The sequence below is a fragment of the Erythrolamprus reginae genome, chromosome 2, assembly GCF_031021105.1.
Source record: "Erythrolamprus reginae isolate rEryReg1 chromosome 2, rEryReg1.hap1, whole genome shotgun sequence".
In the NCBI taxonomy this organism is placed as follows: Eukaryota; Metazoa; Chordata; class Lepidosauria; order Squamata; family Dipsadidae; genus Erythrolamprus; species Erythrolamprus reginae.
In genome coordinates, this window is record NC_091951.1 from 223,984,110 (window position 1) to 224,011,289 (window position 27,180).

Below are 27,180 nucleotides of genomic sequence, written 5' to 3' on the forward strand. Positions count from 1 at the left end.
CCGCAGAATACAGGAATCAGATCGCACTGACGGATCTTTGGCAGGCGGACCTCGCCTCCATCAGTCGATCCGATCTTACATTTAAGACCAAACATTCAATGCGTGAAAGGGAGAAGCGCGCTCTTCCTCAAATGCGATCAGTAATACGTCACTTCCGGCAAGCCTTGAAAGCGATTCGGCCCTCCGCGGCCGTGCCCCGGAAGTGTTTACCCCAAACGCCGCCTCCTCACCTCGGAAGTGGTGTTTTGGCTCCTTTTTCCGGTGAGGAGGAGGAGGTTGCCGTTGCCGCCACTTGGGCCGGAGCTGGGGGGCTGTCTCCGGGGGCCGGGAGGGGCAGATGAATGGGCAGCGGGCGGGAGAATATGAGTGGCTTTCCTCGACAAGGAGGACTTCCGGGGTTAAACCATCCGGAAGCGGAAGAAAAGGGCTGCCTGCTGTCCGCCTGGCTCTCCGGGGGAACGGCGGCGGCGGGTGGCGGAGGTGGAGGCGGAGGTTCCGGGGCTGCCCCATCGCAACTGGTGGCCCGTGCGCCGCTGGACTCCGCGTCATCTCGACCGCTATTCCCCGCTTCGGCCCGGGCGGGTCGGAGAGCGAGGGGCCGCGGGCGGGGTCAGTGCCAGCGAAAGGGCGCGAAGGGAGCTGGGGGTGCGGATGTGGGCGAGGGGATCCTGGTGGTTCTGGAGGGGAGGCTGGAGGGGGCTCGCTGGTGTCTTCGATTTCTGGCGCCTCTAAAGCGGGAGGGAAATTAGTCCCGCCTAGAAGGAAAGTTGGTCTTCGTAACGGGCATCCTTTGCAGACAAAGCCTATGTATCCTTGGCCATTGACCATTTTAGTTCGTTCTGTATCCCTGGGATTCAAAGCCTGCACTCCTCTTGAATGTTGTTGCCAAAGAAAAAGGGAGGGTTGGTGGCTCCCCTAAATTGCTTCTGGGCATATGGGGTTGGGCTTTGTTAAAACTCATTGGCTTGATCACTGACATGATCACCTATTTCAGAATAGATCTAATTTCCTCAGCTATGATTTCTGTAGTGGTTTCTTTAGCTTATAGCATTAGCAATAGCATTTGGACTTATGTACCGCTTCATGGTGTTTTACAGGCCTAAGAATCAGCATATTGCCCCCAACAGCTTGGGTCCTCATTTTACTCACCTCAGAAGGATGGAAGATTGAGTCAAACTTGAGCCGGTGGTGAGATTTGAACTGCTGAAATACAGCTAGCAGTTAGCTGAAGTAGCCTGCAGTACTACTGCGCCACTCTGGCTTCTCTCACCACATACACACACACACACATTTAATTATACTTGATTTCAGAATGCGGTAGACTTCTAGGCCCGCGCTTGGGATGCTTCAATGATCTCGTTTTGACATTTCTCTTTGAAGTCTAGTTTTTCCCAAAACAGGTGCAGGCCCCACAAGATGAGATTGGGGAAAAAGATGGAGATGGAATGCGGAGTTCCAGGAAAGGAATAGTCTAGCAGTGCAATTGTAGAATTCAAGGATTGTTCATTTTTGCATAATTATAGCAGTGTTTTGGTATGTTTCATCTGCAACTTTAGCATTTTTAGACTGAAAACTGCCTTTAGAGAACAGCAGTTTTCCTTTGGGATGCTTGAGAGTGCAGGGAATGGGTTGCTAACTAGCTGTGATCTGCTAATATAAGTGTTAGATAACATACATACATGCCATGAATATTTCAAAGTTCACCCTGAAAACATGTTTATTAAATTTTGGGCATTTCAATGAAACCAAGAATATTTGTTTTTTAATTGCTCCTTAGTTATCCTTCAGCACAACAGAAACTAAATCCATTGTGTGCTCCATCAGAAGTTGGAGGCTACTGAAATTTGAATAAGTAATTTAAGTGGCATGTTCCTGGTATGTCTGTGTCATGCTATGTAACTTTGTAAAACCTATATGATCAAGAGTTTTCAAGCCATGGATCTTGCTTTTCTACTATGAAGTTTTTAAATTTTATTTTAACAACATGTAGCACTGAGAATTTCTTTTAACTTGATGGATTAAAATATAGCATTCTGAAATTTTTCAAAGTGAAAGAATAGGGACTACATTACATCACTCATCATAATTTTAGAAGCTATGTATGGAATTCTATTGGCAGGTGAGTGCAGAAATACAGTAATTTGAACCAAGACAACATCCTTTTGCCATAACTGAAGAGAGTGTTTTTAACACTTTGTTCAGTAAAGTCCAGAATTAGGATATGGTTATTGTGGCTGGTTGAGTATGAAATCCAGTAGTGCAACTTCCTCAACATTATTAAAAGACAATTCCGGGTGTCCATAATTTGTAAAATGTTTCCTAAAGGATTGAAAAATCATCTGGGAATGCAGTGTTGGATTTCACCCCAGTTTTTAGCAAATAATTTGTGTCCTCATTGTATGCCAGAGAACTAAACAAGATCTGTTTTTGCAAACGCCCAGTATTTAGTAATCTTTAGTAGCTTTACAACATTGGGTTGCAGGGTCCTTTGCCATTTCTTTTTTTAAAATGGAAGGTCAGTCATTCTTAGTGATTCCAAACAGGTTGCTGCTGTGTTTTGCTTTCCATCTTATACTGAAAAATTGGAATATTTACCATGTCTTTTCATGAAAATTATAATTAGATGAAGCATGATTTCCTTTTGACAATGCTTAGAAAATTTGAGAGCTATTTTAATGTTTGGAACATCAGAACATGCTAGTAAATTCTAATTTGTTTACAATGAACTAACAAAGTCTCAAGATCAGAACTAGTATTGTGGAGAGATCAAGATGGTTCTTGGTACCATACAAACATTACATAGTTTGACAACCAGCCTTGTATTTTTATGTCTCCCAGCTAGAATGGAAGAATCTCACTTCAACTCCTCCCCGTATTTCTGGCCAGGGGTGCCCACAGTCTCGGGACAGGTAAGGAATATCTGAAATGTAAATTGCTTTTTATGAAGTTTGGCCCGTGACTATTCTAAAACTCTTCCGTTTTCTCTTTAGATTGACAACAGTATGTTCATTAACAAAATGAAGGAGCAGTTGTTACCCTCGGAAAAGAGCTGTCTGGCTCCTCCTCACTATCCTACTTTACTAACTGTCCCTACTTCTGTGTCCCTTCCCACCAACATTTCTATGGATTCTGACACCAAGCCAGAACACCTCACCCCAACCAGCCAGACGTCAGTAACACAGAACATCACAGTGGTACCTGTGCAGTCTACTGGGCTCATGACAACAGGTGAGGTAATTTGGATGGTCCAGTTGCTAACTCAACATTTTAGATTGTTCTTGATAAAAGAATATAGTTAAGATTTGCTTAGACACTGGAAAAGGGGCATTCTGATTAAATGTGTAGTGTGACCTAAATATTGCTATATCATAAAATACGTTTCCATCTAGATCAGGGGTGTCAAATCCGATCGCATCGCAGGCCGTATCATGACGTACTGGGAAGTTTTTTGCCTTTGCGGAGCCAAGGTGGGTGCGGCCTACATGGGCATATCCAGCCCACAGGCTGCCATTTTGACAGGCCTGATGTAGTAGTTACCTGATCTAGTTAATTTACAACTAAGGAGAAATTTCCTGACAATTAGAACAATTAATATGTAGAACAACTTGCCTCCAGAAGTTGTGAATTCTCCAACACTGGAAGTTTTTAACAAGATGTTGAATAACCATTTGTCTGAAGCGGTGTAGGGTTTCCTACCTGGGCAGGGGGTTGGACTAGAAGACCTCCAAGGTCCCTTCCACCTCTGTTGTACTTGTTGTTGTTGTCTAGAAAGTAGAATGGGGTGTGTGGTTTTATCAAAGTTTGCATTCATACCTTTTTTTTTTCTTGCAGCAACTCAGAGAGGTAGGCCTAGGGTTTTAGGATGAAGCTCTGGCGCAGTAGCAATTACACATAATTATATTACTATGGTTTCCTTTCTGTGACCTGCTGACATGTGAATTAGGACTTGTTGGGTTTGAAATCATCCTTCTGTTTTCTCTCATACAGGACCTGGCCTGGTAATAACTTCTCCCTCTGGATCCCTGGTGACCACAGCCTCTTCTGTGCAAACCTTTCCCATTTCTACACCCATGATTGTCTCAGCTCTTCCTCCTGGTTCCCAGGCAGCTCTCCAAGTAATACCTGACCTTTCAAAGAAGGGCCTCCTTGCAGAGGGTGGGGCAGTGAGTGCTGCTGGCAGTATCACCCCTAAAGCTCCCAGGGGAAGAAAAAAGAAGCGGCTGCAGGAAACGGGCCTGCCGGACATGAGCGATCCTTTTGTGTTACCCAATGACGATGAAGAAGACCAGCACAAAGATGGCAAGACATACAGGTGAGGTTATGGGGATTAAAAATCCTGCATTTTCTTTATTTGACTGTTTTTATAGCCTGCCCAACTCAAAACGCTCTGGGCAGAGTGCGTATGAACAAGTAGCATTTCATTTGAATTACAGGGGAACTGTCTTCCATGATGTGGCATGCTAGTTCATGGCACTTCTGGTTTACTTGTGATTTAGGTAAGAGGGAAGTATGCAATAGAACCTAGCAGGTTATACTGAACAATAACTTTTCACCGGCTGGCTTTTACAGTGTAGTTGATTCAGTAGGTTGATCTCTAAATTAACATCATGGTTGGTACATGCAACAGCATGCTGGAACTACCTATGTGAATTTAGTCTGTCCGAGTCTGCGGAGAGGGGCGGCATACAAACCTAATAAATAAATAAATTATGTTGTGAGTTACAGTTTTTCTCTTTCTGGCCATGGTAAACTTTGTTTAGCAGTCGAAGTTTATTTCATTATTATTATTATTATTATTATTATTATTATTATTATTATTTATTAGATTTATATGCCGCCCCTCTTCATGATTTATCCACTCTTAAAGTGAATGCAAAAAGTACTTCTGTCTTGTCCTGGTATTGCTAGTGAATACATTAAACTCTTGAGGGGCTAATGAAAATTATCAAGGGCTATGGTCATATTATGATGTTTAATTCTGCCTGACAGAACTGTAGAAGACTGGATGATCATGCTGACCTTGTTTTGGAATTGATAAAGTATTTTAATGTAACATCATAGTTGGATTGCTTATATGAATGTGATAATATTCTTCTGAAGAATATATCTCCAAGATAAAATTTGAGCACTGGGCTTTGTACTATGGATTTTGCTGAACGGATTGGACTTGGAAAGAGGCACTATAGTACCACAAACCAAAACACCTATGTTTAGAAAGTAGCACAATAGGCTCTATTTGAAATTAATGTCTTTTTTGGAGGAAGCTTTATTTGTTAATGTTAGAATCTTTCACTTGTGATACTGGATGCTTCTAAATATATTAATTTGCCTTGCCCTGATTCTCTTACAGTTGCTTTTAAAGCAATATTTGTACTTGTACCATCTTTGTTCATCAGAAATACACACTGTATGTAGAAATATACAAATGTGTATAATTGTGTGTGTGGAATGTATAAACATATACTATATGTTGGCGATCATATGGAAAATTCATTTTTTGATTTGTGCATTTTTAAGTTAATATATATTTTTTTCACCATCTGATGGAATACTGAAAATACCATGTATATGAATTTTATCTCATCAGATGGCAGCATCAAATAAATGTCGGCTGATATTGAAAGAGATAAACAGGGATGGATTTGGCTGGATGAGAGGCCATCAAGAAATTATAGGAGCCTTCCACAATTTTAACAATATCATTTGGCTTAATGTCTGTATTTGTTGGGAACGGGATATTAGGATTAGTATTTTCTTCTCTGGGGTCATTTAGAAAGCAAATATGGAATGCTTTTCAAATCATGGCAGATGTTAAGATCTAGGCATATTAAACCAAGATTTATCTTTCTTAGTTTGAAAGCTGCTAATAATATTTGCTTAATAACAGGTAAGCAGTTTGACTCCGAATAACAAGAAAAGCTGACAATGTGGTATAAATCAAATCTGAACATAGCAGGAATGAAGTTCTACTGTAATATTTGGGCTAAAAGGGGAATAATACTTTACATAGCTAAATGGTTGCAGCCTCCTGTGGTCACAATTTGCAACCTCCCAGCCATCTTCCATCAAATAAAGTCAAGGGGGAAGCTGAAGGATTTTTTAAAATTTCTTTTGTCAAGCTTAACAGATACAAGTATAAACATGATTATGAATACAAGAAATGGATATGAATAAATGGAGACAGTAGGACAGGGATGGTTGGCACATTGGTGCGCTGATGCACAGACCTTAAATTGTTTAAATTAAATTGCTTAATGCCCGGATGATTCAATTAACACCTGCAGTGATTTGTTTTGCAACCATGGCAAAACAGGTCATAAAACTGAGCGCAACTCGCTTAACAACATCTCACTTAACAATGAGGTTCTGGTCCCGATTGAGGTCATAAGTCAAGGACTGCTTGTACATACAACTGAAACATAAATTAAATAAACAATATAGCCCAGATGCATTAGCTATCTGAGATGGCTGCAATTATTGCACTTTTAAAAAAATACTCTGCTTGAAACCAGTAACTCAGTTTTACAACAAATTAAAAGAAAAACAAAAGTTAGCATTTACTATATATTTGATCTGTGAGGGGAAGAATTGGAATATCCAGTTTTTAAAAAATCAATGAGTCCAGAATTTTAAAATGTGACATATACACTAAATACTTTTTTATCTTTAAAAAAAATCATATTAGTGATCTGCAGGATTTTAAATTATAAATTATGAGGTCTGAAAGTTTTGTGATCACTCATATGATTGGATCTTGTTACAGTTTTGTTCTTCCAAATTCCAAATTTATATCAATGCAATTTTGTGAAAAAATATTTAAGGAATATAATACTAAATATGGATAAAAAGAAGAGAAATGTCTTGAAAGTAGCATAGCCTATGTTGAAGAGCAGATTTAGAAGTGTCATAAAAGTCTCCTAATGTGCAAAAGGGAAAGCCAAGAAAATGGTCATTGCTCAGAGAAAAGCATTTCTGAGAAAATGTAGTCGTGCAGTACCTTAAAAAGGACAAATATGAAGTGTTACAACCAATGTACCCTCTAATTTTTTTTCGGTGTGGGCGGAAAAGTATAGTGTCTGAGCGACAGTCCCTTTGGACTCTCATCTCTCTCTCTTTCTCTCTCTCTCTTTTTCTCACTTTCTCTCTCTTGTTTTCTCTCTCTCTCACTCTTTCTCTCTTGTTTTCTTTCTCACACTCTTTCTCTTGTTCTCTCTCTCTTGCTATCTCTTTCTCTCTCTTTCTCACTTTCTCTCTATCTTGCTGTCTGTTGCTCTCACTCACTCTCATTCTCTCTCTGTTCTTCTCAGCGGTGACGCGCGCACGCCCTGCCTGTCTCACCTTTGCCGAGAGCACTTTCGTCCCGGGCTCTCAGCAAGGGGGTTGCAGGAGAGACGGGGCAGGCGTTCTCTCAGCGGAGGCCGGCGAAGGTTATATTCAATGTCGGGGGCGCACGGGCGGTTGCGCGCGCTCCCTATCCCCCTGCTAGCCCACTCGGAATATTCAAAATAAGAAAAGCCTTTGCCGGCGAAGATTTTTCTTATTTTGAATATTCCGAGTGGGCTAGCAGGGAGATAGGGAGCACGTGCAACCGCCCCCGCGCGCCCGACATTGAATATCACCTTCGCCGGCCTCCGCTGAGAGAACGGATGCCCCCCTTGCTGAGAGCCAGGGACGAAAGTGCTCTCGGCAAAGGTGAGACGGGCAGGGCGTGCGTTCCGGGTGCGGGAGGAGCTGCGCTGAAAGGCAGGAGGTGGCGGAGGAGCAGAGGGGGCAGATCGAGTGGGCAGTGCGGAAAGGCCGAGGGGGCCGGAGGCACCGTGGGGAGGCAGGGGCGGCCGCGGCTCCCTTCCCTTCTGCTGCCGGCGCCTCCCCGCCCCCGCCCCCCCCCCCCGCGGGCTGGCAGGGGAATGGGGACTGCGCGCCCATGGAAAAGGGCGCGCGGGGAGGTATTTTGGGGGGCGCGGGCGCGCAGCCTACGGGGAACGATGGTTACAACCCTAGAGGGGAATAAGATGACTGGACTCCCAAAAAAAGCTATATATAAGGGACAGGAATACATTTTCTCTAGAATATGAGTAAAATAGTTCTTTCTCAAAATATTTTCATATTAAGTAAAGTCTTTGCCAATTAAAAAACAACAGCCTTGAAGATCTCACATTTTTCCTTAACTACACCTTCTGTACTAAACTTTGATTGCAAATATTTTATTTTTCTGTTTATTAATGAATATCCTCAGCATTTATTTAATGTACTGGCACTAAATAACCAATGTACAGTGGTACCTCTACTTAAGAATGCCTCTACTTATGAACTTTTCTAGATAAGAACAGGGTGTTCAAGATTTTTTTTGCCTCTTCTCAAGAACCATTTTCCACTTACAAACCCGAGCCTCCGAAACTGTAACCAGAAAAGGCAAGGAGAAGCCATCCTTGGGGCCTCTCTAGGAATCTCCTGGGAGGAAACAAGGCTGGAAAAGGTGTGGAGAACCCTCCGTGGGGCCTTGCTAGGAATTTTCTGGGAGGAAACAGGGCCAGAAAAGGCAGGGGGAAGCCTCCGTGGGGCCTCTCTAGGAATCTCCTGAGAGGAAACGGCCTCCACCCTCCCTGTGGTTTCCCCAACTACACGCATTATTTGCTTTTACATTGATTGCTATGGGGAAAATTGCTTCTTCTTACAAACGTTTCTACTTAAGAACCTGCTCACGGAATGAATTCAGTTCATAAGTAGAGGTACCACTGTAGTTGTCTGAAGTTCTATTTGCTCCCTTCATTGGCTACAACAGTTCTATGCCATTCAGAAGGATGCATCAGATCCAAAGAGAGTGGAGTAAACCTGGGGTCTCCAACCTTGGCAGCTTTGGTGGCTGAGGAACTCTGGGAGTTGAAGTCCACAAGGCTTAAAGTTGCCAAGGTTGGAGACCCCTGGCATTAACAACAAGGAGCCAGTGGCAACAAGCTCAGCAGTTTTGGCTTTTCTTGTTTAGATAGCAGTGTGATGTGCAAGACTGTAGCGGTCAAAGCTAACATTAAATATGATCATAAAATTCCTATAGATTTTTCAGGAGTAATAATTAATGAACCCAATTGACGTTGTCATTGAATGCAAATTCATTGAAACTCTTGAAACAGTCCACCCAGGAAACAATTCCACATTTTAGTTATAATGCTGGCAGCTCCTGTTTGCCACCTCTCATATTTTCTAGTACATTGCTATTTTCTATACAAGTTTTGTATTTGATGGAGAAGATGAAGAGACAATATCTCTGGGGTTATTAGTGTTAGTTTCCTTCTATTGAGACCTTTTTTTTAAAAATAAATTCGATTTAACTGCTCAGCTGGTTGAACCTGGACTCTTGTTTTCATATTAGACATAGTAAAATCATTTGAAATCAGTGGTCCATATTAGATTTCTTTTAGATTACGTAACTGAAAAGAACAAAATGTCTTGAAAATAACACCTAAAGCCTGTTTTATGTAGACAAATCAGCCACAGTGAAGCTTGGCATAGGTCATTTGTGGGATGGGTTTGGCGTATTTAAAGGGTGAATTTGATGTTTTTATCTCCAATGTTTAGGCATCCATTTTTACTTTTAAAAAGTCTCTGGTATCACACAGACACAAAAAAGGAGGTTCACATTTTAGCCCTATCTTCTACGGATGTGTATGATAATAGGCATTGAGTTGGACCTTGGTCTATAGTGTCTGACATAGTTCTTCTATTATATTAATTTTTTGCTACTTTGTTTCCCCTAAAATAAGACATCCCTTGATAATAAGCCCAATCAGGCTTTTGAGTGCATGGTAATAGGGCCAAGTGCTTATTTCAGGGTTCAAAAAAATATAAGACAGGGTCTTGCTTTCGGGGAAACATGGTACTTATTAATTTATATAGAACTAGTATGGTGGGGAGGCTATCCATAACTTTGGAATGTGGTGCCTTCAAGTATGCTGATGAATCTTCAGCAAATCTAGGCTGATATTTAGCCTAATTAAAGTAAAATTTACTCCTGAAAGAATGGCTGCTCAGTCAAGGAGGGTTCCTTGGCACCCTGCCATCTTTGAGGAAGTGGAACTGACAGTATGTTTTCATAACCAAACATATGTCAGATATGTCTGTTCCTAATCCAGTCGGATCTGCCAGTGGATTACCCAGACTTTTCTTACATTGTGATTATACTACTACAGCATGTTTTATGTAGTGCTTCAGGCAGAGCAAAAGGTAGCACCTGCTGGATACCTGTTAATGTGTATATGCCTGGGTTGAAATGTCTGTTCTGGTTGCCAATTGTGTTTTCCGCTAAACTCAAGATAGTTACTATCTTTAAAGCTCTAAGCAGGTTAACTACTTATCTCAACATAAATCTGTACTAAAGTCCACACAGAAGTGTCTCCTAGATTTTAGGCACCTGTTTCATGGATAGGTGAGAGGTCCCCCCCCCCTTATGGAATGCAAAGGATTGTATTTTATCATTACTCCATTTTTAGAGGAAATTTAGAGGAATTAAGACATTTCCCTGCAATTGGGTCTTCTTAAATTATGTAATTATGACTTTTAATTATTATTGTTTGTTCAGAATAGAATATCATTACTAGATGCTGGAACAGTATAGCAAGATGAGATTAAAAAACTACTACTGATTAGTGGAGACATTCTACTATACAATCTTTAGAGATTAGGGAATTCAGTGTAGTTGTACCTCTTTGTTGAAGATATTTGCTTTGTTGGGAATATGTTTGTTCTTATTTTATATATGCTAGAAAACATTTGTGAAAGAGCATTCCACTACTGCAGAAGTTGAGGCTTATCAGAAAGTTTTAAGTTGTTGCATTGTATTGGTCTATAATATTCTGTTACTATTATATATTTGCACATAAGCCATGTATTTTTGGTTCAAAAACAACCCCCAAATTGTGTTCAATTTATCTGCAAATTAGCTTATGATTATCTATAATAAAGTATCCATATATAAATAAGCATAATAAACAAATGAATATATACTGACAGATAAGGCATCCCTTAAATTTTTAAAAATACCATGAAAATGTGGCACCATCGGATAAACTAATTATGAAAATGAAAACATACAAAAATGTTGAAGGATGGTTTATCCATGAGTTGCACATTTTACACGGTATTTTGGTTAAAAATATAAGGATCATATTATTATACATTTATTAGGACCTGAGGGTGGGACAAGAAGCAATGGGTAGAAGCTTGTCAAAGAGACGTCTAAAACAAGAAATTTCCTGACAGAACAATTAACCAATGGAAAAGCTTGCCTGGACAATCATTTGTCTAGGATGATAGAAAGACTCCTGCTCCAAAGTCTTTATGATTTATGATTCTGTGATCCTGTGCATTGTTTCATGAGTTTTAACCATCTAACCATTTGGCCTCTTCTCCAGTATCTCGTCTTAGAAAAACCTTGTCTATACTATAATGATTGAAAAGAGTTGAACATAACAGAAAGGTTTAAAAGCCTAATTAAAATCAATATAAAATCCATTTTTCATCTAGTAATTTCATATCAATAGGATATGAATTCAGTCAGAGTAACAAAATAACAGAACTGGAAGGGGCCTTGGGGGTCTTCCAGTCCAACCAACTGCTCAAGCAAGAGTCTCTATACCATTCCAGACAAATGGTTATTCAGTCTCTTCTTAAAAACCTCCAGGGTTGGAGCCTTACAACTTCTGCAGGTTAGAGTGCTGGCTGTGGATTAACAAATTGTAGTTCAAACCATTTTTCTCAACATCAAATTGAGAAAGAATCTTTAAATTTCAGATTCCATAATGATTAAGAATTTAGCACAAAAATACTTTTTAGCTGGCTATGTCTCCCTGGTACTTGTCGTGATTTCTTTAGTTTAAAGCAGAAGTCTTTAAACTTGGTAATTTTAAGGCTTGTGGACTTCAACTCCCAGAATTCTCCAGCGAGAATAGCGGGCTGGAGAATTCTGGGAGTTGAAATCCACAAGTCTTAAAGTTGCCAAATTTGGGGGTCCCTGGTTTAAAGTAAAATCAACTACCCCCTGCCTGATATTCTCCAGATGTGCTGAGTTACCATAGTACTGTTCATATTCCCAGGCAGTCTAAACTAAGGAAGGCCTTCCTGAAAGAGCTGAATCCAAATCAATTTTATTTCTTTACCTCTTCACAGAATTGGTCAGGACTGGATGTGGGCAACTCTTGTTTGAAGTGATAGGACAGTGATGGCGAAATTTTTCCCCCGAATTTCTTTTGCCGAAAGAGTGTGTGTACGCACAAGTCCCCTCTCCCACAATTCAGTGCCCTCTGGAGGCCGGAAATGGCCTGTTTCCCAATTTCTGGGCAACGGCTCGCATGCCAGCAGATATGGCCCCGCATGTCACCTGTGCCATAGGTTCGCCATCACTGTGATAGGATCTTTCTGGTCAGTTGTGGATGACCCTAGGGACCTAGATATTGGCCTGCCCTTGAGTGACTTTGTCTCTTTTCCCCCTCAACCTGGTCTCAGGTGCCGGATGTGTTCCCTGACCTTTTACTCCAAGTCAGAAATGCAGATCCACTCCAAGTCCCACACCGAGGCAAAGCCACACAAGTGCCCTCACTGCTCCAAGAGTTTTGCAAACAGCTCCTACCTGGCCCAGCATATACGCATCCATTCGGGGGCTAAGCCCTACACCTGCAGCTACTGCCAGAAAGCCTTCCGCCAGCTCTCACATCTACAACAGCATACACGGTAAGATCCGATGAGACCGGGGAGACACCCAGGATGCATGCTGCCAACATCGTAGCATGAGGCAAGTGCCCAGGGGGAGACTGCTCGGAGCACCTTAGCCATTTCCTGCCAGTTGGTCCGTGCTTACTGTGTGCAAAGAGCAGAGGGGCCTCTTAACGTGTGCCGTCTGGCCCCCTGCCACAGAACAGCCTGTGAGAAAATGGAGGAGCTATTGGGTCGTCAGAGACAGGAGTTCAATGTACAATGTCTGGGAGGAGACTGAATCTGTAGGTGCAGGACTGACGGCCTCTTCACTTCACATCACAGAAACACTCGCTGAGCAGCTCCGTCCCCTTGCCTCCCCAGCTCAGGATTATTTCTCATACACATACTCCCACAAACTCCCGACTCCTCTCTCTGGCCTCCTGGTCTTGCACTCCCTTTTGTGGAGTTCAGGGCACTTGGTTTTCCTCCCACCCACCCCCACCCCACCCGTAGCGAGAGACAGCATGGTACCATTCCTCATGTTGTCATTGCTAGCTTGCTGGCGGTCATGTCCAACTGCTGCCCCTGCTCCTCCTCTTCGGCAGGATCCACTCCAAGCTCCACACGGCGGTTGTCAAGCCACACAAGTGCCCTCACTGCTCCAAGAGCTTCGCCAACACGTCCTACCTGGCCCAGCACCTCCGCATCCATTCGGGGGTCAAACCCTACACGTGCCGTTACTGCCAGAAGGCGTTCCGCCAGCTCTCCCACCTACAGCAGCACACACGGTAAGGGCCAAGGAGGCTGGGGGCCCAGCCTGGCCCCCCCGTGCCACCAGCATGCACTATTTTGGAGCACACATGGCAAGCATGCAGGGAAGAGGGCGGGGGGGTGAAGCCAGTCCTGTCAATTGGAAAGATGTGGCCTGCCAGAGAGGAAAGAGTGGGGCACGGAGGAGACACTGACCATGCCAGGGCAGGGAGTATTGGCCCTGGGGAAGATGTGGCCCTTCTTCATTTCCCCTCCAGGGGGTGCCAGAGAGAGAGAGAGACTGAAGCAGGCATGGACAAGAGGGGCATGAAGCTACAGGGAATAAAGAAGTGGCACTGTACAAGTGGAATGTATGGCAATGTTCCTTGATACTTTACACACAGGATAAATGTATAATTTCCTTAGTTATTTTGGCAGGCATTGCAAATGTGCGTGAGCAAGCACATTCTTTGGCATGGTGGAGGGCAGAATTAAAAGAAGCAGCTTCCCTTTGGACTGAGATCTTGTTCTCCGGTCCTTTGCCCTGGCACTGCCACAGGTGGCCGAAGGAACAGAGGGTTTGCCTTCTTGCCTGTGAGCTGCTTGCCCCTCTCCTTTTGTTTCTGCATGCTCTCGCGGGCTTTCCTCCTGAGCTTAGCTAGCTAAGCTGGACTGGGAAGGAGGTGGCATGTGGCTTGATCAAGGAAACAAGGAAATGAGTTGGTGAAGGGCGGTGCATCTCTTGCTTGCCTAGCTCAGCTGGGGGCGCGGGGCATCTTCAGAACATCTGGGAGTGGGTTTCTATACTGACTTTCCTTCTGCTGATCTTTTCTCTCTATCCTTTATGTGACAGGATTCATACTGGAGATCGGCCCTATAAATGTGCTCACCCCGGCTGTGAAAAAGCCTTCACACAACTTTCAAATTTGCAGGTAAGGCTTTCCGTTTCCTCTAGGCTGGTCTCTAAAGGAATTGATCCAAATCTCCAGCAGCTTGAGGTTGTGGTTGGAAAGCATTGAGGGGTGGTAACAGCCTTTTGTTTAAGCATCGGGCTGGGTAGCATTAGCCCAGAGGCACCAGGCAAGTGAAGGGAAAGAACACATATGCCCCCAGTGATTGTTTTAGAAAGAAGGTAATATTCTGTCCCTTCTCTGCCAGCATTCTCTTTTTTATCCAGGCTGTATTTATTCCATAAACTGTTAAGGATGTTGCACTTAACTCCTTTTTATTTCATTGGGATCGTTGCTGAATTGCTAGCAATCAGCATCCAATCCATAGTTGTTATTAGTAAAAATAAAATTGCTCACTAAACCTTGTACACCATTAAAAACGATCCCAATACAGTGGTACCTCGTGATACGAACCCCTCGCCATACGAACAATCCGAGATACGAACCCGGGGTTCGGAAATTTTTTGCCTCTTCTTCCGAACTTTTTCCGTCTTACGAACCCGAACGTCGAACCTGGAAGTTCGGCAAAAGTTTGGGTGGCCGCCAAGAAGCCCCGCCGCCCGGCTGTCGCTTTTTGAAACAGCTGGGGGGCTTCTCGGCGTTCTCCCGAACCCGAACTTTTGCCGAACTTCCGGGTTCGGCATTGGGAGAACGCTGAGAAGCGCTCGGCTGTTTCAAAAGGTGACAGCCGGGCGGCGGTGTTTTTTTTGCGTTTTTTTTCCTTGCACGCATTAATTCATTTTACATTGTTTCCTGTGGGAAACAATGTTTCGTCTTATGAACTTTTCGCCTTACGAACCTCCTCCAGGAACCAATTAGGTTCGTAAGATGAGGTATTACTATAGGTGGATAACTTTGAATCAAAGTAAGCAAGAGAAAGTTGACATTTCTACAAGGTTTCCTTTCTTTCTTTCTTTCTTTCTTTCTTTCTTTCTTTCTTTCTTTCTTTCTTTCTAACAAAGTGTCATTTGATTTTGTTTTTATATTTTTGCAACAAGTGTGGCTTATAACAACAGTTCTGCTAGGAAAAGCTAATGTAATTTGACCACTAGTCTGATTGCGAACTGTGACAAACCTAAATAGTTCTGAAGGAAAATAAAAAGTGTGATCCTGAGAATCTGTTTTATTAGGTAGGAAGAGGCTGGTGATTCAAACTAACTAGTTTAAACTCACTGCTGTAGCTTTGCTTTTATTTTTATATTAAGTTGAAATTTATATACATGGCAATTGAAATAGCATGATGTACAGTTCAGTACTTTGGGAAGATAAATACGATGTAACCAGCAAATTTTAAACAAATATGGGTAAAATAAAACCAAAACAAATGATAGGGGATCTGGTTGTATAAATATTATGTAAATTGCCAGCTTAGAAGATACAGTATATAGATAACATCCATGCCTGGGAATGAATACACATGCCTGATTTTTTTTTTTAGTTTAAGAAATGGTATTATTATTTATTATTATTTATTTTACTTATTAAATTTGTTTGTTGCCCATCTCATTGCAAGGTGACTCTGGACAGCTTACAGCATAAAAATAAAAACATGAATCATAACTAAAACTAAAAGGTGGAGAGGCAAAGAACAGAACATACAGGGGCGCTGCTATTAGTCGATCAACCACATCCAGTGTGGTGCTCCCCCATCGGGATCCCAAGCCAACTGGCAAAGTCAGGTCTTCAAGCTCTTGTGGAAGGTCAGGCAGGTGAGAGCTAGGCTCACTTCAGGGGGAAGGATGTTTCAAAGGACCAGGGCTGCAGCAGACAAGGCTCTTCTCCAAGACCCTGCCAGCCTGAATTCCTTGACTGAGGGGACCTGCAGCATTCCTCATCTGCCAACACATCCCATATGGATGAGATGGTTCCTTGAGTAACATTGTACTTTATCCCTTTGCTATAAGCCGCCCTGAGTCTGTGGAGAAGGGCAGCATAGAAATCCGACCAGGTAGGCAGACAGACAATCAGACAATCAAAGAGACAGGCAGACAGGCCTCCGAACAGGATAAGACAGTACAAGGTTTCAACTCATTGCCCCTTTTCTTGCTCCCTACCACTCTAGTCCCACAGAAGGCAGCACAACAAAGACAAACCTTTCAAGTGCCACAATTGCCACCGAGCATACACAGATGCCACCTCGTTGGAGGTTCATCTAGCCACTCACACAGTGAAGCATGCCAAGATTTACAACTGCTCCATGTGCAATCGGGCCTATACCTCGGTAAGCAGAACCTAATCGAAAGAGGGGGGCAACGGGGAGGACCGTTTGGCCATCCGTCCTCAGAGGAGGGCTCTGGAAACAGGTTTCTGCCGTGTCCCCCATGGGTGTGCCTTGTCCCCTTAGTGCAGTGTTTCCCAACCTTGGCAACTTGAAGATATTTGGACTTCAACTCCCAGAATTCCCCAGCCAGCGGATGCTGGCTGGGGAATTCTGGGAGTTGAAGTCCAGATATCTTCAAGTTGCCAAGGTTGGGAAACACTGCCTTAGTGGAATGGAAGGCCTGGTCTCTCCGCTTGTATCCACAGTTCTGAATTTCTTTTGTGCCCCTTTCCCCCTCCAGGAAACGTATTTGATGAAACACATGCGGAAACACAACATCCCTGACCCCCAGCAGCAGGTGGCTGTGGTCCAAGCCCAAGTCCAGGCCCAGTCACAGGCATCGCAACAGCAGCAGCAGCAGCACTTCCAAGCACAGGGCAGTGGAGCAGCAGGGGGTCCACCTGGAGACAACCCGTCCAACCCTCCCCCACAGTGTTCTTTTGACCTTACCCCTTATAAAACTTCGGAGCACCACAAAGACATCTGCCTCACGGTTAGCACCAGCACCATCCAAGTGGAGCACCTTTCCAGTTCTTAGAGACCGTGGCTGAAGAGGGGAGTGGAAAACCTCTCCTGCATCGTCTGTGCCCATGGGTAGTTCTTTTGTGAAGGCCTCTCCTCATGCAAAGCAGCTTGTGACGGCTTCCCTTAGCGGGAGGGAAGTGGGGATCCTATCAATTTAGTGGCTGCTCCTTGGCGTTACCATTAGTGCCTCCAGAGGCACAAACACCCCCCCCCCTTATAAACAGGGGATCGAACTCTCTTTGTGCAAGAAGGGGGCTCCTCCCTTAATACTAGGCCCCCTTGTTCATTAAGGGAACCCCACTTTCTCCCTTGATAAGGTATCCAGCAGAGATGAGAAATGAGGGGGTCCCAGTGGATGAAAGGAGCTTCAGCAATGACTGATTGCAGGTGAATGAGGGTGGCTGGGAGTCTTCCAAAGATTCCCTTGGGGTGTAGACTGGAGAACGTTCACTCATTGTGTCACTCCCTTCCCTCACCCACCCACCCCTTTCCTATGAGCTGGAGCAAGGAAGAATGGCTGCTCCTGTTCTAGGCATCCAATGTTGTTCCGCTTACAAAACCTTGAAGATAATGGGATGTTGCTGGTGACTGACAGCTGAGTCTGCATAATCCCTTACTTGAGGGGGGCTATGGAACGGGGGAGTGCCCAATCTTTTCCCAGCCAACTTCAGGAAGAATTAGGGATGGGAAGGTGGGTACTACAACTTGGGAACCTATATGGTTTAACCTCCACCATAATGTTAAGCCTCCTGCGGGCATCAAGTCTAAACCAAAAAGAAAAAAAATGCCTAGTGGTAAGAGTGCCAAAATGACAGCCCCCCACCCCACCCAAAAGACTGAGGGTTGTTTTTCTGTCTTCACTCCCTTCTTTCCCCCTTTCTGCAATAAGTGCAGTCTGGAACCCAAGGCCTGAAGGAGGTCTTTTGTGGGGAAGCCCCTGGGAAAGGGAACTGTTGGGCTATTTCTCTCTACGTGCAGTCAGATGACACCTTCACTGTCCTTACTGCCAAGCGGGCTGGATATAAGATGGCTGTAGTGTGGCGATGCTTGGAGAGCAAGAATCAGAGGAATCTTCCAGGGGGTGAACAGTGGAGAAGAGGAAATGGTGGAAACAATCATTCCTGCACTGCACAGAGAGACCAATTAGAAGGGAAAACTTCCCGAGCAACAGACTCGGGGGCCCTCTCCCCATTTGAATTTATATATAAATATATATATATATATATAAAAATCTATATATAAATAGTTGGATAGATATATCTATTCACACTTCAATCCCATCCAGCCTCTCCCTGTCCTTGCTGTAACTGTTTCTATCCGTGTTTATAAAACCACGTTATCCTTGCACACTTTTAATTTCGGTCCTTGATTTTTATCCTTCACACTCAGTTGCTGTCTTCATCTTCAAAGTATTTCCCCTTTGCTTTAATCTTGTAATTTCTTGTTCCTTCATTTCAATATTCTGGTTATTCCTTGGGCCACAGAGGCACAAAAAAGAGGTTTCCAAAAGCTAATGGGGATTTAAGTGGGGGGGGGGGATTGTCTCTAGTAGGCCTGCAAATGCTGTAGGTTAAAGAGTGGAAGAACTGACTTTCAAATATTGGTGCATAAAAACAAATCAGTTCAGGTGCCTTTCTTGACAAAGGGAGCTTCTGCCCATTGTTGGCAGTAGATGGAAACCTAAGGCAAGAATAATGAGGTTTGCTGATCCTTCCCTAAGTCATGACAGAGCTTGTCCAGGGCAGACTGCTTTCTGTGCAATTGGCACTGCTTGCGTGTCTGCTAAAACCAGCGTTTGTGTGAGGACAAACTTGTGCATGACTTGACGATCCCACACATTTGGGATGGACCAGGACTAGTGGATGTTCCTCCCGCCTGCCTCCCCCCCCCCTTTGTAGGGCACACAAAGTCCTACTGAAATCTAAACGGTGCATAAACATTTCAAGATTGTGCTTTGGCTGCAGGGATTATAGTGAACTTGAGTGTGCGTGCGTGCGTGTGTGTGTTCTGTTTCTATGTTGGGCATGGGTATGAATTTTTGTGTGCATGTGTCCCTACACTTTTCAGTGTACATGCACATCCGGTAAAATCCTGCACTTCCTTTCCCTCAGGGTATGAATTTTCTGGACCACATAACACGTCCATGATTGTTACAAGCATTGTAAGAGCTACCAGAGTTTATCTCCCTTGTTTTCTGAGCACAAAGCTGAGAGGATGGCGAGTGAGCAGACCTTCATTCGGAAGTGTAATGAGTTATGTGCTAATTTTTCTATCGTGGGTATGCTTGGCAGAAGTTGCTCACATTCCTGAGAGATATTGATGATTTCTTTTTTTCCAGAAGCTTCCTTGTAACTAGGAAAGGTCACATAGAATACAACAGGAAGAGCCTTTCCTGATAGGGCAGTGGAAGAACTAAGATTATGGGCGGGCAATAACTCTTTATGTATCTGCAGCAAGAACACTGCTAATACTTAGCGCCCCCCCCCAGGCATTTTACCTCAAGAACAGAATGAGGGTATTCCAGGTCCTCAATTCTTGCCTGTTTTAAGGTTCACGTTGGGACTGAGCTGCTTTTTCCACCTGTCATTTTTTATCCTTCACTGTGCAGATTGTGAGGGGCTGAGAATATTGTCCTCTACTGGTCATTGGAATTGGGATCTATGACCATCATCTACTTTTTTTAAAAAAAGCCTGGGGGAAATTGCAGCAACAATGATGGAATTTAAAATAGCACACATTTGAAGAGGCTGAGCGGGTGGAGAATATAAAGGTAGTTTGCCTATGTGTGAAGAGACTTTACCTTTTGCCCGTGTCTCACATGAAGTTTTTGGATCAGTATTCTGACTTCTAAAGTGACTCCAGAGAGAGAGGACATTGTAGAAAAATGAAGCTTGGGTGAGAGAATTCCAGAGTTTTCCTTATGGTGATAAAAAAAAGCACTTTTCCAGAGATGCAGTGTTAAGGGTAACCAATAGAGAAACAACAAATGTTGAGGCATTTGGCAACATTTTTTTTTCCTCAATATTTTTCCGTCTTCATGGAAGAGGACCGGTTACTGAAAGTTAAGGAGACAAATTTGTTTGCTCTTACCTGTTCAAATTGCCGCATTACTTCAGTGTGGGTAATTTTCAGCTGTTCTTAAGAATCTTTCATATTTCATTTGCCAGAGGAAGGGGGGTATTTTAAATTTCCAATCTTAATATTACATTAGAACTTTTGTATTTAATTTCATTACTTTTTTAAAGAATAAATTCCAAAAGCCCTCTTAATGTTAATGAAACTGTGTTTGTGGTTCATTAAGGATTAAGGACAATAGTAAAATGGTTATAAGTTGATCCTCTAGGTTCAAAACCTACTATAAATTATTAAAATATATGCTGTTAAGGCCCACATATTTTCCTAAAGACCATGTGGCCAGGTCTTTGTACACATTATTTCCTTTTTCCCTTTGTACTACTTCTAAAGCTGGAGTGACCCTTTTTTATCAGATTGATGCTACTCTTTGTTGTGTATGTGGATGCTCTGTTCTCTGATCTCATCTGGATCAAGCCTCTTAATTCTCTCCTCTTGTTTTTCCCCCCTCTCTTGAACTTGTCTTTTGCTCAGCCACTAGAGAAGCATGGATTTATGAGTGTTTTGCTATTTCCTGAGAAACTACCAGGTTTGTATGAATTTCATGATAATTAAGATTAGGGACCTGGATGGCCAGAGCTTGGAAATGTTCTGGACAGCCAGAATTCAACCCATATGTTGTATATTTTAGAATTATATATGTTGACTTTTAGCATTTCTACATCAAGGATGGTTTGCCAAATAGATTAAATCCACCATTGCAACAGTTGAAATTACTGTACTGTTTTAGATTAAATTAACTAGCAAAAGTAGCAATGGAAATAATCCATTCAAATCCTATTTTTTAAAAGCTTGGGGCGATAAAAACATCTTTGTCTAGATATTTTTTTAAACCAAGTACGTATTGGCAAATCTCAACTTGTGATAAGCATTACAAAAATGTAGCATGACGTTTCGGGTTTACTTAGCCTTTCAAGATAAACCACAGAGAGGTTTTCTGTGAGAATCACAGGGCAAGCAAGTTTATGAGACAAGGTTCTGTATATCTCATTTAGATATCTGAAAAGCACACCAATCAAGAGCAATGCATTTATGTTAACACTGATCCTCCCCAACCTATTATTACTTTGAACTAACTGACATTCTTAACCTATCCCCAAAAACAAATCCACTGACAATGTCTTTCAGAAGTCTTATTGGTGTCTTATATAATATAGAGTAACAGATAAGGTTTGTCTAGGGTAGGGGTGTCAAATTGGTGGCCTGCACGCTATGCCCACACCAGCTCTGCAAAATGTCACGTGATGGCAATATAACACCATGGGTTTGACACCCATGGTCTGGGGCAAGCTGTAGAATTGCTGGGAGCGAAAGTCCATATACAGTATATTAAAGTTGCTAAAGCTGACAAACATCTGGCCCAAGATGTGCTTTAGTTGGGAAGGCTGCTTCATTTTGCATGCAGTTTCTTAGCCCAAATTGGTCAGTAAAGACTCAGTAGTTTAGGCTATGCATGTGAATCTTAGGACCAAAGTGAATTGAAAGTGTAACAGGTCGATTTTGAATTTGAAAGAGATCTGGAAAATATTTTTGACCCAGTTACGGTAAATTAGACTGCTCAAACAAAGTATAGGAAATGAACTTGCATGTGAGAAACAAGTATTGTTTAATACAGAAAACCAACTTGCATACAAAGCACAAACTAAGACTAAATCATTTATAATTGATACGGAAACAATGAATCTTGACATTTTAATTAAAAAAAACTCTCTAATGAATATTTCAAGGTGGTGCCCTTCTGTGTTTTAACCACAATAATCAGGTTGGATGTTGTAATCAATAATACTGAAAGCTGCCAAGAAGTCCAGCTAAATTAAGATGGGCCATATTCTTAATTGTTTTAGAACAATTAAAGCTGATTTGGGATTGAAGCCACGTCTGAAGTCAGATTGACTATTAATCAGCTTGTGCATGAGTGTTTCATATCCTGTAGTAAATATGCACTGAATTTATCTCAAATGATATATTTAACAGTTCAACAGATTAACAATTCGAAGGGGACCAAGTAAGTCTTCTAGTCCTGTTCTCCCCCCTACCCAAAGCAGTATTTGGCCAAAGCCATCACAATCTCTGGTGCAAAGGAAAGCCTTTGGGGGATGGGGTTAGCATTATAACTGTCTTTCAGGGAGACAGAATTAATTGTCCTCACAAATGGATATTAAATTACCTTGCAGGACAAGGAAAGCATATTCTTAATAGGCTACTCTTTTACCTGCTAATTTATGTCTTCAGGCCATGAGAGATTCATCCAACAAAGCCCGGAGGTTTTGGCAGCTGCTACAAATTGCAATATCTATCTAGCATGACAATTATTTGTCATTTAATTGTGGATGTCAGGGTAGGCCTGATATGCATTACCAAAACCTGGTAATCTCAGAGCTATAGTCCCCTGAAATACAGTTTGCCACCTCCGCTACTGTCAGCCATGAAATTACTAGCATCAAAGGATCTTATTCTTTAGATAACTGAATTATGTGGTTAGTAGTAGTAATAAAATAGTAGTTGAACCGGCTGACTTTCCTTCCAGGGCTACTTTGCCTAATTGCTGAGGGTGACAGTAAAATTTCTCAAACTTGTGGTACAGGATATTTTCAATCACCTTTCCCTGGCCAAGGGATTGAAGTGGCCCAGATGTTCTGGTCACCATGTCACCCATTTACCTGAACTAGCTACTGAGGGCCCAAGATACGTAAGAGTTCCATGCAATGTCTGGGTTTTGAACCAAGGCAGCCATAATGTGACCTGAAAATTGAAGGCTTCAAAGTTATTCTTTATTGTGGACATACTGCTTACTGATTGCTGTGGATTTTGCAGTGGGGAAGGTCTTAGGTGCTTAAGAATCCAGTGAGTTTTCAGTTTTTTGAAGATCTGGTGGGCACTTTGGTTGAGACCTTGGTAATCCATTAGAATAAAGGGGAAACTAGAATATATGACTGGATAGACCAGAGTGGCTAGAGGTTGGATTCCTGGGATAAACATATATCCATCCTAAGATAAAATACAGGAAATAGTATAAGGGCAAACTAGATGGGCCATGAGGTCTTTTTCTGCCGTCAATCTATGTTACTATGTTTCTTATAGTAATCCACACTTCTTTGAACTGTGAATTACAACAATAAACTTAAATGCACATGCCTCATTTACTATGAAATAAAGTTGAAAACGTGCCTGTGGGCATCTTACAAAATCACAATATTTTACAAATCAGACATAAATAAGGAAAAAAACCATAAAGGAATAAAGAACCACAAAGATTGTGGGGGACAATTGTCATTTAGTCTCATTCAACCACTTCACAGACTCACGACAGGATTCCTTGAATTGATGGAATAACATTTCAACGTTTTCTGAAGGGTCCTTGGTGCTCACTGTGCTTGGTTGCTTTCTTACAATGTTTCATTACCCAAACTAAGTAACAACAACAGCACCAATGATGCTACCTAGTTTGGGTAATGAAATGTCTACAAGAAAACAAGCTTGCTGCGAGAACACCAAGGACCCCTTCATTTCAGCTGTGAGCTATAAATATTCCCTTTTATTGATCAAGAGATGGGGCTAACCTCACCTCAGGGAGAATGATGTTCATGGGGTGAAGTTACAGCAGGAAAGGTGCATTGCCTGGGTCCTGACCAATGGAATTCCTTCATGGGATCCAGACCATACTTCTGCTGGATCTGATGGGTGGATGGGTAGATATAACTGGGAAGAGACAGCTCCTCATTGCACAACACACCTATCAAAAGCTGAGCTTTGACTGCACAGTTGTGGCCATCTTGAGCTTTTAGAGACGTACTTTCTGTAAATTCTGATTTTATCTTGTGCTAAGCCTTTTCCTGGTCTCTACTGGTTTCACCAAAAAAAAAATCACCCTAGGACTTGGGCAATCTTAACATTACTTTGGCAAATTTACAAAGCTGAGCAGAAAATTCACTATTTTGTTCCAACTGCTGGGTTGGAATTTGAAAAGTTGCTTTCCATCTTAGGTACAAATGCAATGGTGCTTTCTTTCTCACCACACCAATCTCCTTTCTTCCCTGCCCCTTAATTCATCCAGCTTTATCTCCATTCTTAAATAGGCCAATCTAAAAATAGTCTGGGGGAGGGGGGAGATCATCAGAGGGGGTTATCTTCCCCAGTGCTTAGTTACCTTCCTTACCTTCTTTCTAAAACACATACAAGGATCCTGCAAATGCTGGGTCATTAGTTGTCCCTGTTAGAGGGATCTGTTTGAGATAAGATTTCTGGATCCTGAGAAGGTGGTATTGACTGCTTTTTAATGTAATGGGATTTTGGATTATAGTTTTAAATATTAGATTTGCATATGTATTGTTTTCTGTACTGTATTTTGTGAGCCACCCTGGGTCTTTGGAGAGGGATGGCATACAAGCATTATTATTATTATTATTATTATTATTATTATTATCATTATATTGACAAAGTCCTATAAATTTAAAGGGGAAAAAGGGGTAAATTAGAAAATATTCATGAGTAAAAAATATGAGCGCAGAGAAAAAAGGGATGGGCAGCAACACAAGTACAGTGGTACCTCTACTTACGAAGTTAATTCGTTCCGTGACCAGGTTCTTAAGTAGAAAAGTTTGTAAGAAGAAACAATTTTTCCCATAGGAATCAATGTAAAAGCAAATAATGCATGCGATTGGGGAAACCACAGGGAGGATGGAGGCTGTTCCTTCCAGGAGATTCCTAGAGAGGCCCCATGGAGGCTTCTCCCTGCCTTTTCTGGTTACAGTTTCAGAGGCTCGGGTTTGTAAGTGGAAAATGGTTCTTGAGAAGAGGCAAAAAAATCTTGAACACCCGGTTCTTATCTAGAAAAGTTCATAAGTAGAGGCGTTTGTAGGTAGAGGTACCACTGTATACCGTTTGAATTGTCCTGTTGAAAAATTGGAGAAATGCGAGTGGAACAAGAGTAGCACATTGCACAACTGCCCCCCTTCTGTGGAAATTTTTCCCCTTTAGGGTAATTAGTGTGAACAGAGATCTTTGAGTTTTCTTACTTGGAGGCGAAAGTATTTTGGACCAATCTGCCCCCTTGTTCTTGTTTAGCAAGACTAACAGCTTCCCCTTTAATTCCTTTATTGATGCAGGTATTATTCACATATAGATCATATATAGATCATAAAATAATTACTGGAGATAAAGAAATCATTGCTTGCTTTCCGATCAGCTGAAGATAATCTCTGCTTCTGTATCACTGCAATAACATCTGAAAAGAGGACAGGGCATCCACCATCAAGTCCTGATGTATATTTGACATTTTAGCCAGGAACTGATTTTAACTACATTTCCTTTCTCCAGGAATCTCCGAGCTCTAAAATTCTGTGAACTGGGGTGTATAAGAATGCAGTCCAACATATGTATATTAGGAAGGTAGTTTCTATATATTCAGTGGGCTTGCTCTTAGTAGGTTTATACAATGTATAAGTTAATTGGAATATTCATTCATCACATTTCTACACTGTCTGTTTCATTTAGGTAACGCCAGGCAGTTTATAATATAAATTACTGTTAGTGCATCATCACCAGGGATGAAATCTAGTAGGTTCTGACAGGTTCTGGAGAACCAGTAGTGGAATATTTTAAGTAGTTCAGAGAAATGGTAGTGGAAATTTTGAGTAGTTTGGAGAACCAGCAAATACCACCTCTGGCTGCCCCCAAAGTGAGGTGGGAATGGAGATTTTGCAATATGGAGTGGGGTGGGAATGGAGATTTTGCAGTATCCTTCCCCTGACAGGCCCACCAAGCCACACCCACAGAACCGGTAGTAAAAAAAAATGGATTTCACCATTGACCTTCACCCTCCACAGATTTAACATTTATGATCAGATCTATGAGGATTCAAGTGAAGCAGTACTGACATGGGTTTCAGCCATCTAGCACTTATTTTAGAAGCTTTTTTTTTTATTTCCAGGGAAATAAGTAAATTGAAGCGTATGAAAAGCAGTGTAGTGAAAAACAAAATCCATGTTATGATGGTGAGTAGGACATAAAGGAGGTATTGCTTTGGATGTGCATATTAGCTTCTCAGCATTCAGACAACATTTGCAGTGAAAGAAAGAAATTTCATTTCAATTAGTATAGATAGGTTCCTTTAGCTTTGTTGGTTGGTACAAGGTTTCACATCCTTGTTTAGCAACTTCCAGAAAAATGCAGTATTCACCCTCAAACTGAAACTACCAAGAAAATATGTGTATGTTTCTCTTAATTTTTAATCTCTCTTTCTAGGTGATGAGCGCTAATAGGTGGTTCTTTTAATGAAGCTAGAAGACAGAAATTTGCCCAGTGACTGCCTGCCTTTTCCTTCTGACCATGTTTGGCTAATAATCAAAGCCTCAGTTGAAATATTGTACTATAAGACCGGTTCTCAATTTTTTGTCATATATCTCCCAAAATGATAAATGAATATGTGTGATACCCCATTACAATGGAATTATTTTTTTTAAAGATTTTTTTTCTCTTGGGTTAGGCTTCTGCAATAAATAAATATACCAGTACATTTTACTTTTAATAATTAAAATTTAATCTATACAGTATAACCAAATTTGTTTTTTCAAATTTTGAAGGACCACAACTTTTCTTTTCAGTTTGCACAAATAAAACAGGATGCAAAACCCACAAATTTTGATACTGATTTGAGCTCAAAAAAATAAAGGGAACACTTAAACAGCACAATATAACTCCAAGTAAATCAAACTTCTATGAAATCAAACTGTCCACTTAGGAAGCAACACTGATTGACAATCAATTTCACATACTGTTATGCACATTCAACTTTGTACAGAACAAAGTATTCAATGAAAA

At 41.9% G+C, this 27,180-nt stretch overlaps 1 protein-coding gene across 25 annotated transcripts; it reads left to right on the plus strand.

Annotated features, from left to right (window-relative positions):
* Positions 1–233: 233 nt before the first annotated feature.
* Positions 234–26,880, plus strand: ZNF384 (zinc finger protein 384). 25 transcript variants are annotated; one of them, XM_070742074.1, is made up of 12 exons: positions 239–261; positions 2,839–2,909; positions 2,991–3,228; positions 3,390–3,467; positions 3,988–4,312; positions 12,496–12,720; positions 13,290–13,472; positions 14,288–14,366; positions 16,447–16,605; positions 16,946–17,197; positions 20,836–20,890; positions 26,605–26,880. In XM_070742074.1, the coding sequence occupies exons 2-12, from the start codon at positions 2,844–2,846 to the stop codon at positions 26,616–26,618; spliced, it is 1,674 nt and encodes a 557-aa protein (XP_070598175.1). In that variant the 5' UTR covers positions 239–261; positions 2,839–2,843; the 3' UTR covers positions 26,619–26,880. The 25 variants fall into 25 exon arrangements, with proteins under 25 accessions (XP_070598183.1, XP_070598186.1, XP_070598175.1 ...); XM_070742062.1 differs by having other exon boundaries at positions 247–609; XM_070742081.1 differs by lacking the exon at positions 13,290–13,472 and adding an exon at positions 1,778–1,875 and having other exon boundaries at positions 251–609.
* The last annotated feature ends 300 nt before the right edge of the window (positions 26,881–27,180 follow it).

Excerpts from the sequence above, each read along its gene's own strand:
- ZNF384 (XM_070742062.1), top strand. The coding sequence starts at position 342 with ATGGGCAGCGGGCGGGAGAATATGAGTGGCTTTCCTCGACAAGGAGGA. Across the intron at positions 2,910-2,990 it reads TGCCCACAGTCTCGGGACAG|ATTGACAACAGTATGTTCAT; the intron begins GTAAGGAATATC and ends TTTTCTCTTTAG. Across the intron at positions 17,198-20,835 it reads ACAAAGACATCTGCCTCACG|CCACTAGAGAAGCATGGATT; the intron begins GTTAGCACCAGC and ends TCTTTTGCTCAG.